The sequence below is a fragment of the Xenopus tropicalis genome, chromosome 2, assembly GCF_000004195.4.
Source record: "Xenopus tropicalis strain Nigerian chromosome 2, UCB_Xtro_10.0, whole genome shotgun sequence".
NCBI lineage: Eukaryota > Metazoa > Chordata > Amphibia > Anura > Pipidae > Xenopus > Xenopus tropicalis.
In genome coordinates, this window is record NC_030678.2 from 72,535,715 (window position 1) to 72,548,772 (window position 13,058).

At 38.9% G+C, this 13,058-nt stretch overlaps 1 protein-coding gene across 1 annotated transcript in view; it reads left to right on the top strand.

Annotated features, from left to right (window-relative positions):
- The first annotated feature begins 1,835 nt into the window (after window positions 1-1,835).
- The window catches only part of dstyk (dual serine/threonine and tyrosine protein kinase), a 39,825-nt gene continuing 28,602 nt past the window's right edge, over window positions 1,836-13,058 (top strand). Inside the window, 1 exon segment of the mRNA NM_001007476.1 lies at window positions 1,836-2,109. Coding sequence (NP_001007477.1) covers window positions 1,863-2,109 — 247 coding nt within the window. The 5' untranslated portion in view covers window positions 1,836-1,862.

Here is a 13,058-nt window from a genome sequence, read left to right on the forward strand (position 1 = left end):
GAAGTCCCAACTAGCCCCACATCATAGCTTACTTATCCCTATTCATGACAACCCACTCTTCCCTCCTGGCTATGCCCCTCAAGCCTTTAATTGGTTTAATAAAAATCATATTAACTGAACACAAAATCTCCTCCTTTACACTGGAATTAAAGCATTCCAATACATGCAATTCACCCAAAACATGCCAGATAGGGAAACCTATAGATATTTTCAAACATATAACTTTAAAAAAACAATTAACCCCTCCCTCACAAACTGACCTTCCACTTTGTTGGAAACTTACTGCCAACAAGCAGGAAAACTTAAGTGAAGCCTTGCACTCTTGTATAAATAAATAATGTCCCAAAATTCTGATGTGCCTCTGAAATATATGATAGACTAGAAAAAAGATTTAGGACAACCAATTTCACAGGATGAATGGAACAAAATTTGGGTGGCTATCTCCAAAATTTCCCCAAACACAGCCATTAAAGAAGCAGCATTTAAGGTAGTGACCAGATGGTACTTTACCCCAGAATGTAAAAATAACACCCAAACTTGTTTTAGGGCTCTGGCACACGGGGAGATTAGTCGCCAGCGACAAATCTCCCTGTTCGCGGGCAACTAATCTCCTCGAAATGCCATCCCACCGGCGAAAATGTAAATCGCCGGTGGGATGGCATACGCAGTGCCGCGATTTTAGTGAAATTGTGGAAGTTTCCTCTCAAGGCAACTTGTCGCGGGCAACTAATCTCCCCATGTGCCAGAGCCCTTAGGGTGAAGACACACAGAGCTACTAGTAACCACTACTTGTCATGGCTACTAAAATAGACAATGCTGATCATTTACTGATAATTGTCTCTACGTGTTTTAGCAGAGTCAATTCTCAGTATTGTTTATGGCAGGGTATTTTCTGGAGTTTAGTAGCCATGAAAAAGTAACTGCTACTAGTTGTCTTGTGTATCCTCACCCTTAGGGGCTGTGCAGACACTGGAAACTTGTTACACATTTCGTGGACATTCCCAGTGGCAGCCACATATTGGAAATTTTTTTTTAGATGTTACAGATGTTATAGTCGATCTTTGATCAACATCTGTGGGGCACAGGCATGAGGGTGACAAATCCAGTAGCTCCTAGGGGGCTTAGGGATGAGGAGTCCTAGTGAATGATGTGCAAGGTGAATACATTTATGAAAAAAATCTGTTGGTTTAGGGGACCCTAAAAAGATTTTGCTTTAGCCACTGGGTCCACAGTCTACATTGCTTCAGCATGCACTATTTTGTTGCATAAATGGTTAAAAAAAGAAACAATACTGAAGTTGTTCAGCAAGCACTGTAGTCAGTTGGCTCTAGTGAAACAGCATGCAAATATTATAACGTCTGACGTTCCATTCCAGCCCACTGATTGATAGTGTATAACAAATATGTTTTTGCTGCAAATTGTCACAATCTATAGCACTTTTATTTACGTTCTCCCCAGTCACAAAGAATTTCCTTCAATAACTCTGGGTTCAGAACCCTGCAAAAAAAAGCGTTCAATCAGTTCCATAAACCGGCACTGTCTTGGCGCAGTCATTTTCCAGTCAGCCTGCAAATAAGCTCCCAAGAAGCTTTAAAAATATATAAGCGCAATGAAACGTTCAGGCATTAGGCGGCGATTTGGGAGAGAAACGTCGTATACAGTGTGCTGTTTTCGTGCTAACTATGACTTTGACTTTGGGGCCGAGTCGTGAAACTACATTTCCCAGTTTGCTTTGCGCTTACATTTGCGCCTGCGCTTGTCTCTGAACCCGGACCGCCTCGCCCCTGGGCGCAGATGATAAAGGTTCAGTCCCATGCGCAGTGTGTTTTGTTGTTGTTAGTGTGTCACAGGCTGCAGTTGAAATGCAGAAAGACGGGACGCGTTCTTCCCGGAGAATGGAAGAAGGGGACCGCCGGAATGGCTCTACTGGGAGCTCCGGCTCCGTCTCCAGAGAGCTGGGCCGCGGCTTTTCCTATTACAACAAGTACTTGGCTAGGCTGCAGCAGAACCTACGGGACACCAAGCGCTTCTTCCGTGACATCAAGCATACTTACAGCGGGGCGCCCGGTGGCCCGGACACCGATATCAAGGGAGCAGAAGGAGATTTAGGTAAGAAGGGTACAGGCATAGGCATATGTGGCGGGAGAGAAGCGAGGAACTTAGGCTCTTGGAATTAGAATGGGATTTCCCTTGTGGGCGTGGCTAAGCCTAGAAGATGCCCAGGGACCTGTGGCTGTGCAAAGCAGTGGTATTGTATTTATATAGATATATAGGGAGAGGAACAGTGCCAGGGTTGTACTTTGTAGGTTGAATTATTTAGAATGTATCTTAAAGGTAACTGCGCAAATAAAGCAAAACTGGCGTCATTCTACAGTTCTGCGTAGGTTGTAGGATGGTGTTGAACTTTCTCACTACATGGCATAATCTAGAGTAATTTATACTACTTATTGGTTATTTTATTATAGTCTAAAATGCAATATATAGGTCCCCTCTTCTATTATGCAGCAACTAAAAAAACTACCCTAGTACAGGGTACAAAAATTGTCATGATGTATATTCAGGTTTTGGATTAGGTATAGGCCAGTTGAGGCAGACTGAGCAATATCTGTACAGGAATATATTTTACAAATATCCCGAGTTAAAACAGTTTATTTTTATGTTGTGCTAGTATTATTTTTCTGTATTACATAATATCTGAAGATGAGACCTAAGTAGTTCCTAAAGCTTGCATTTTATAATCAACTAAATTAGCCGATGAAAGTTATCATTTCAACATTGAAATATTTACTGCTATAAAGCCAAAACTGCAAAAAAATGTTTTTAGGCATTCAAGTTTTTGTTTTTCTTATGTAAGCATAATTTATGTAGTATATGTCTTCACTAACACAGAACTTTGTTCTTTTGTGGCTTGCAATTATTTGCAATCTTTTTGGAACTCTTCTTATACTTCTTGGATAACCTGGCTGCTTTGCTGAAGTACTTCTTGTTTAAATTTACTTTGTTGTGATTTAAGATCCTAAAGAGGAGGAAACAGGCATGGGCATGAATATTTTTTCATTGCTTTTGGTAAATTGGGTGAGGATTTGTTTGTATTCTAGAGATACAGTTCAGGAACTTGGTCTGCGGGTGATATGCGGATCTCCAGGGGTTTTATGGCTGCCAAGCTGCTCATAAAATGCAGAGTTTTTTGGGGTTTTTTTGTGTGACGTTGTCTTTTTAATGTCCTCAGATATATAAAAATATATGCCCCTTGGGCAAATTGGGGAGCAGTAGTTTAAAGTATGTTAGAACTATATTTTTCGTTTCTTTTGGGTGGAATCTTTGGGAGCATAATATCCTTATTTATCATGGACTGTTTTTGTTTTGTCTGTTTAAAGTCCCAGACAAGATAAATATATTGATGACTATCATCTAATGCTGAAAATTGCTTTCTAGAATATTCTATTTTCTTCAAGATTAGGGATTGTTCATTTTGTTTACATACCTGAAATGAATTTGCATTGTAAAGAAACTGTTTGATTTGGTTGATTCATTGTACAAAAAAAGACAAGATCAGGGACTGTCATTGTCACCAGATTGGGTCTTCACAATGCAGCATTGTTCTCCTATGTACATTATTAGGAACTACACAGGAAAGGGGCTAATAACAGCAAGCCTTATACAAGTAATTTCACAACTTTTTAACATAGGTATTAGTCAGGGGGTGCCATAACAATGAAAATTTGCAAGAAAGGTGTGTGGTAGGTTTTTATGCATTACCACCACAAATGTTAATAATTTTTAAATTAACTGAACTGAAAATTGGTCCCCTGGGTACAAACTCCCAGAAAAAATGAAGGACAATTTTTTGCATTGGTGTCGGCTTCTCATGGGTAAGCAGTACCTACAGCGCAAAATGAAATAAATGAATATTTGCAGTTAAATGCAAAAAATACTCAGCATGGAGAAGTTGAAATACCGCTGTGTAGAGCATGGTGGTTTTGCAATAGATAAATATGCTTATATGACTAAGATGATATTTCCACAAGCTCTATATTCAATGGATGTTTTATTTGGTATGGTACGAGTATTGGATTATGTATCTGGACTCCTGTTATCCAAAAAGCTCTGAATTACAGGAATGCCATCTACCATAGTCTGTTTTAAGCAAACCTAATTTTTTTTTTTTTTGTTTGTTTAAGGTTTGATTTTTTTTTTAATAGAATAAAGCTGGCCATACACGCACCGGTGATATTGTGCAAAACCTGGTTTCATATGATATTCGTTGCGTGTATGGCGACTCGGTGAGGCGACCAATATCTCAAAAGGCTGTGGATATCAGTCGACTCGCCGATCGGGCACCATTGAAGGCGTCTGAGCAAAATCTACCTTCAGGGCTGAATCCTTCTGCCAATTCAGCCCTGAACGTATGTGGAGGGTGGGAACGATCTTTTGTGCGACTGATGGTTGGGGGAAGTTATTATCCTTTTTCAGCGTTAGCATTTTGAGACCCATTTACCTGCTTTCAAAAGCCTTTTTCAGTCATTTGATGTTCATATTTGTTGAGCTTATGATTTTTTTAAACTCAGATGTCTAAGTTTAGAAGAATTTTTTTAAGGATTTATTTTTTATTGTTACCTATGTTGAATTGCTACCTGTTGAATATGCAATTGTTAAAGGGTGCTCAATTGCAAGTTCAGAGGGTGTTTTATTATTGAGAATTAAATCCTATCTTTGAAAAAAAGGCGCTGAAGTCCTGACTAGTAACTGCTGTATGTGGAACGTGGTAGCTTCATCTAGAATTCCTTACATTAGTGTGAAAGTCCGTCATGAACTGCTACACTGCTGTGTACATTAACTTCACTAAGTACACATCTGTATAAAATTGTAAATTAACTTAAGACTGGCATCTGTTTATTCTGTCACATATATGTCACCATTACATGTTTAAGTGAAACAGTTATAATCAGTGCAATTCTATTTATTTTTACATTTATGTTCATTATTGCTTTAAATCTTGTAAAGTAGCTATGTATCGTATCACTACTGACACATTGGGCATATTTTTCCAGTATCATAATACACAGTGTTACACAGTAACACCAAAAAAGTATATAAAAATTATTACAATGTAATGCACTGTTGCCTTGCACTGGAACAACTTGTGTTTGCTTCAAAGAGACTACTATAGTTTATATAAACAACTCTGCTGTGTAGCCTTGGGGGCAGACATTTAAAGGGAAGAAAAAGCACAGGCACATAGTAGATAACTGATAAACCCCCATTTTATTCTACAAAGGCTGTTATCTGCTATGTAACATGTGCTTTTTCTTCTTTTACCAGGCTGAATGGCTGCCCCCATAGCTAAAAAGCAGCAATTATATAAACTATTGTCGCAAACACAACAGTTTTACCAGTACAGTACATTATGTAAAACAATTTAAATTTTTGGTGTTACTGTTTCTTTAACATCTAAACCGCATACTAAGTTGGAATCTGTCTGCCCAGAAAAAATTCATTTGAGCAGAAAAAATGTAAAGGATGCAGAGGTGTAAAGCCTGCAGAGCTGACTACCCCCCTCCAGTTCACTTTCAAGTTAAATTTTAGTATGTTATAGAATTGCTAATTCTAAGCAACTTTTCAGTTGGTCTCCATTTTTTATTCTAATTAGTGAGGCTATGATTTTATTATGGTCATTTGTTGTTCATTTCTTTCTATTGCGGCCCTTTCATATTCTAGGCTCTCATTCAAACAACTTCTTGGTTGCTAAGGTAATTTGGACCCTAGCAATCAGATACCTGCTGCAATTCCAAACTGCAGAGCTGCTGAACAAAAGCTAAATTAAAAAAAAACAAAACACAAAATTGTCTCACTCTTTACATCATGCTACAGTTAATTCAAAGGTGAAGTTAATTCACAGGGGCAGCCATTCAAGCTGGAAAAAAGAGAAAAGGTACAGGTTACATAGCAAAACAGATAACAGAGCCTGCCTGCCTGGCAGAGAAGCTTTGTAGAATACAATGGTGTTCTATCTGTTATCTGCTATGTAACCTGTGCCTCTTCTCATAGTTACATAGTTACATAGTTACATAGGGTTGAAAAAAGACCTGTGTCCATCAAGTTCAACCCATCCAAGTAAACCCAGCACACCTAACCCACACCTACCAATCTATACACTCACATACATAAACTATAAATACAACCACTAGTACTAACTGTAGATATTAGTATCACAATAGCCTTGGATATTCTGATTGATCAAGAACTCATCCAGGCCCCTCTTAAAGGCATTAACAGAATCTGCCATTACCACATCACTAGGAAGGGCATTCCATAACCTCACTGCCCTCACCGTGAAAAACCACCTACGCTGCTTCAAATGGAAACTCCTTTCCTCTAATCTAAAGGGGTGACCTCTGGTGCGTTGATTGTTTTTATGGGAAAAAAGAACATCCCCCAACTGCCTATAATCCCCCCTAATGTACTTGTACAGAGTAATCATGTCCCCTCGCAAGCGCCTCTTTTCCAGAGAAAACAACCCCAACCTCGACAGTCTCACCTCATAGTTTAAATCTTCCATCCCCTTAACCAGTTTAGTTGCACGTCTCTGCACTCTCTCCAGCTCATTAATATCCTTCTTAAGGACTGGAGCCCAAAACTGCACTGCATACTCAAGGTGAGGCCTTACCAGGGACCTATAAAGGGGCAAAATTATGTTCTCATCCCTTGAGTCAATGCCCTTTTTTATACAAGACAACACTTTATTTGCTTTAGTAGCCACAGAATGACACTGCCTGGAATTAGACAACTTGTTATCAACAAAAACCCCTAGATCCTTCTCCATTAAGGATACCCCCAACACACTACCATTCAGTAGATAGTTTGCGTTTATATTATTTCTACCAAAGTGCATAACTTTGCACTTATCAACATTGAACCTCATTTTCCAGTTTGCTGCCCAGTTATCTAATTTTGTCAAATCGCTCTGCAAAGCGGCAGCATCCTGCATGGAACTTATAGTTTTGCACAATTTAGTGTCATCAGCAAAAATAGAAACAATACTGTCTATGCCCATCTCCAGGTCATTAATAAACAAGTTAAACAGCAAAGGCCCAAGGACTGACCCCTGCGGTACTCCACTAACCACACTGGTCCAATTAGAAAATGTTCCATTTACCACCACTCTTTGTACTCTATCCTTCAGCCAGTTCTCTATCCAATTACAAATATTATGTTCTAGGCCAATATTCCTTAATTTGATCATTAACCTTCTGTGAGGTACTGTATCAAACGCTTTAGCAAAGTCCAAGTAGATGACATCAACTGCCATTCCAGCATCAAGGTTCCTACTCACCTCCTCATAAAAGGCAACTAAATTAGTCTGGCAAGATCTGTTACGCATAAAACCATGCTGGCACAAACTAATAGTATTGTGAACTGCAATGTATTCAAGTACCCTATCCCTTATTACCCCTTCCAAAAGTTTTCCTACTACTGATGTCAGACTAACAGGCCTATAGTTTTCAGGCTGAGAACGGGATCCCTTTTTAAATAACGGCACCACATTAGCAATCCGCCAGTCTCTTGGCACCATGCCAGACCTCAATGAATCCTGAAAAATTAAGTGAAGAGGTTTGGCAATCACAGCGCTCAGCTCATATAATACCCTGGGATGAATCCCATCCGGCCCTGGACCTTTGTTTACCTTTACATGTTCAAGTCTCTTTTGAATTTCCTCCCGAGTGACCCATGCGTCAGTAGCTAAATTACTAGAACTGGGCATATTACAAGGGAAGCCTTCATTATCTGGCTCCTCAGATGTATAGACAGATGAAAAATAAGAGTTCAAAATTTCAGCTTTTTCCCCGTTTTCATCAACCAACGTACCCCCCCGTGATAATAAAGTTCCCACCCCTTCTTGCTTCATTTTTTACTATTCACATAATTAAAAAATAATTTTGGATTCTTTTTACTCCTAGCTGCAATATCCCTTTCCATCTCTATTTTAGCTTGCCTGATTTTTTGCATGCTTTATTTGCTTCCTTGTACCTGATGAAAGTTTCCGCTGTCCCAGCTAACTTGAATGCCCTAAAAGCACGTTTTTTCTTACCAACCTCGACAATAACACTTTTATTCAGCCATAAAGGTTTTGCTTTGCGATGCCTCTCCTTGCTTACAAGGGGGATATACTGTTGTGTATACCTACAAAGCAATGTTTTAAAGATGTTCCATTTTCCTTCTGTGTCTAACCCCATGAAAAGCCTTTCCCAGTTGACACATTGCAGAGATGCCCTTATACTGGCAAAGTCTGCACGTCTAAAATTGAGTGTTTTAGTTACTCCCTTATAGCGCTGTCTCTGCAGCATTATCTCAAAGGAGACCATGTTGTGATCACTGTTCCCCAAATGCTCACCCACACAAATGTTAGAGATAAGTTCATTATTATTAGAAATCACCAGGTCCAAAATAGCGTCATTCCTAGTGGGTTCTTGAACTGCCTGAAATAAAAAGTTGTCATTTAGCATATTTACAAACCTACTAGCTTTTTCTGACTTAGCCACCCCATTACTCCAGTCAATGTCCGGATAATTAAAGTCCCCCATAACAACAACTTGACCCAGTTTTGAAGCCTCCTCCATTTGCAACAATAGCTGGGCCTCATCCCCCTCATCTATACGGGGTGGTTTATAACATACACCAATGATCATTTTCTTTGTGACCTTCAGCCCTACTGAAATTTCTACCCAAAGAGATTCGACGTTTTCATTGGTAATGTCTTTATTACATGGCTTTAAGTCTGACTTTACGTAAAGACAAACCCCTCCACCCTTTTTAATCTCTCTGTCCCTCCTAAAAAGTGTATAACCATTTAAATTCACAGCCCAGTCACATTTATCATCCCACCAGGTCTCAGTGATACCTATTAAATCATAATTTTCAATACATGCAATAGCTTGCAGCTCCCCTAATTTACCCGACAAGCTACGCGCATTAGCCAGCATGCAGCGGAGATTATTTCTCCTTTGAATGACTGCCCCCATGGCTACACAGCAACATTGTTTACTAAATTATAGAAATGTTTGTAAAGCAAATACTCCAGTTGTACCAATGCAGGGCAACAATACATTATATTGTAATTTACTTTTTATATACTTTAATTTTTTGGGGTTAGTGTTCCTTTAAGGTCTTGGGAGATGTACTTGTAACATCAGCATTGTCCTTGGTTTCTTAATGTATTCTCCTTTACCCCCGTAAACCGTTGTGATTGAATGAACTTTGGCTGCAGCAGTTCAGGGAACGGAAAAGTTGCTTCCACTCTAGAATCCTTCTCCTGCCCCTAGAGAATGAACATCGGACGAGAACGAGCACAATGCAGGAACAAGCAGTCTTCGGAAGCAATCTCAGTAGAAGAGTTTGCCACGTGTTTGGTGTTTTATGGACATGGTGATCCCTCAGTGCGCCCCCCCCCCCCCCCCCCCCAAGTTTTCTTTCAATATGTAGTAGTCTTTCGGCAGTATCTACAAGGATTTTTGCATTCACACATCACAACAGTTATACTTATAAGTAACTCTGATATCTGGTCAAGAATCAACCAGATATCAGCCAGGCAGGCTTAAAAATCCAGTCAGACAAGGAGCGTATTGGCACATTTGCTCTTGATTGATTGCTAACTTTAAAGGAACAGTAACACCAAAAAATGAAAGTGTTTTAAAGTAATGGAAATATAACGTACTGTGGCCCTGCACTGGTAAAACTGGGGTGTTTGCTTCAGGAACACTACTATAGTTTATATAAATAAGCTGCTGTGTAGCCATGGGGGCAGCCATTCAAGCTGGAAAAAAGGAGAAAAGGCACAGGTTACATAGCAGATAACAGATAAGACACCATTGTATTCTACAGGGTTTATCTGTTCGCTGCTGTATAACCTGTGCCTTCTCTTCTTTTGAATGGCTGCCCCCATGGCTACACACCAGGGTTTATATAAACTCTAGTAATGTTTCTGAAGCAAACACAAAACTTTTACCAGTGCAGGGCAGCAGTACATTATAGTTTAATTTCTTTAAAATATATACATTTTTTGGTGCTACTGTTCCTTTAAAACTTAAATTGCATAGCAAGGTCAGTGGAAGTTTCCAATCGTACAGTGCTCACAACAAATCTATGATCATCACCTTTTAGACAATAAACTTGATATTCGGTGCAAGTCACACAATGGCCACATCCATCCGATCATCCAGTATCCTTTGAATAGACAATACCAGAAAGGTAATATCTTTTTAAAAGCCTTTATTAAATATATTTTGATAAAGGCTCTTCTATAATATTGGCTTTTAAGAAGATGTTACCTTTGTGGTGCTGTCTATCCAAAGGATACAATCGTGCAGTGCAGTGCAGTTATTTATTAATTTTTTTTAATTGCATTGATTGATTTGGTTCTATTTTGTCTTATGGATTGTCTCAACTCCACATTTTTACTTCTGAGAGACTCATCCTCTCTGGAATCTGCTCTTTTTAGCATTACACAACTTTTCCATTCTTTTGTTGTAGAAAATTCAAAATGAGCATATATTTTTCAGACAACAAAATTCTCTGTTTCAACATTTGATATGTTGCCTCTCAACTATTTGCAATTAAATATAGGGTTACATGATTTCCAAATCATCCCATTCTCTTTTAATATACATTTTACACAGTGCCCTTTTTTTAAAAGGGTTTGTGCATGTTTATGATCTCATTGTATTGAATATAGCATTTTTCCATACTAGCGTTTTCTTTTAAATCCTTCCTCCCTAATTCATCTACAGGAATGAATGAGGAACTGTTGGACTTGACTAATTCTCTAATGCTGCTGGGCATGTGATTCCCACCTTCTAACAGTTTTGCTCCCAAAATGCTTGTGTTGTTATATAACTTTTTAACTCATGTGAATATATATAAATATACAATGATGAGCAAAATTGCTCGGCAGACATTCATAGCACATTTTCACGTTTCACCATTGGCAGAATTCTTTGCGAAACGGGGCAAAAATTTGCTGCTGAAAAGTTGTGCGCATCAAAAAGATTGTCACTCGCGTGAAAAAAAAATTGACGTGCACGTTTTTCATGTTTCGATAATTTTTTTCACAGTTTTGCTACTTTTCTGGCAAACCAAAAGGGAACAGATTTGTCAAATTATTAAAAGTTTATTGGGCACCGAACGATTATACATCAAACGATTTTTCTTCTGATGTCAGTCATAAAATTGATCCATTGTCCAATTGTTTGCAGGGCAAAGCAAGTAGCTACCACAGTTTTTCTAGCTTCAACTAGATGATATCACTTGAAATGGTTGTTTTTGTTGATGGATTTAGGAAAAGTTTGGTCCTACAGTAACATAAAGATCTTTTAAAAATCTTAACGCGTAAACTAGCTTCAAGGTGACACCCAATCTGGGCATCAAGTGCCAGATTGACGAGCAAAAACAGGATTTTAGGATGATGCAAAGCTTGTCCTAATAACTGTGTTTACAAAATGGCAGCTGCCTGCTTGCTGTAAGTGTACTTGCAAGGCTGAGGGAAACAAGATTTATATTATTTATGTAGTGTAAGTCACAGGTCCCCCTTTAAACTGCTCCCAGGTGTAGGTGGGGGATAGCGGGAGAAGATCCGCTCGCTTGGCGACATCGCCAAGCAAGCGGAACTGAAGGTGTATTGGGGACCTTTAGGCTAATGTCCCACTGGGAGATTTAGTTGTTGCAATTTTTAAAAAGGGAGTTCCAGCGACAAGTCGTCTGTCTTTTTCCTAAAGAGATTTCAACAACAGAGTGATTGTATTTCCCACAAATCGAGGTGTCATATTCCCCGCCCACAATTAGAAATTACATTGAGTGCAGTGGTGAAATCGCTGCAACTTCCTGCTCAGTGGGTTTTACTTTCAGCAATTCCAATAGTTTTGATTGACAATGCTTTCTTTGTAAAAATGCTCGAAAACGGGTCTCATAGTGATTCGGAGTGATAAGCGATTTGATGTAGTGTTGTCTGTTTAGGTACCATCGATTGATATTCTTCTCTATGTAGCACCAAACGAGCGACTTGCCGCTGAAACCCGCTTTTTAAAAATCTCAGCGACTAAATCTCACCATGGAACATAAGCCTTAAGGGCATGGGCACCTATATGTATTCACATTATCTTGTTGTCTGCACGATAAATAGCTCCATGATCAGATGACAAAACTTTCACCAGTCTTGCTGTGTTACAGTTGCAACAGCATGTCTGGCGATTGTTGCCTGAAAACGTGGCAGTCAGCATAAGAAAAACTCGTTAAAAACGCTGCATGTGCTATTGCAGTTAAGTATTACATCAATAGTTCTGTGGAAGGAAGAGGACTATTAATAAGTGTTAACAACTAGAATGTGTTCATTTATAAGTCATCATTAATTTCTGTGTATAAAACAAGCTCTCCTTGAAATGGAAAAAAAAAAACTTTGTTAGTGTTTCCAGTTTTGGCCTTACTGCTTAAAGGTGGCCATGACCTTGGCAAGTGGGTAGATATGAAAGTATAAGGCCACTTTAAAGTTTATAAAATAGCTCCTGCAGACTGGAATTGGATCTCTATGTGCATAGATTGTGTAAGGTTTTAGGTTTTATTTTCTGAACTGCGCAATCAAAGTATGGTCTAATGCAAATAGCCTTTAAAGGAGAAAGAAAGGTAACAACTAAGTAAGCTTTATCAGCCTTTCCTTCTCCTTTAATTCTTTTTACAGTTTATACTGGAGTCAAGTCAGCCATCTGAAATTGCCACAATGATGTCACTAAGGTCTGTCACGCACAGGTATTTTAAGTGTGATGAAGGGCTTGTTGGATATAGCACATATATAGTGGTTATAGATGGACCTCCTCTATAAAATACTCTGTTTGATATTTAAAGTGAAGATCCACCTCACTCACATTTCCATTAACTAACATCACGTAGCTCTCTGTAGGATGTTGCGACAGTCGGAAGCTGCTGCTTTTATCCTGATAACAGTGGTGAATAAAACTGCCCATGTGCGTTTATCCTATAAGGGCCACAAATGTAATATCCCTATAAATTAGTTA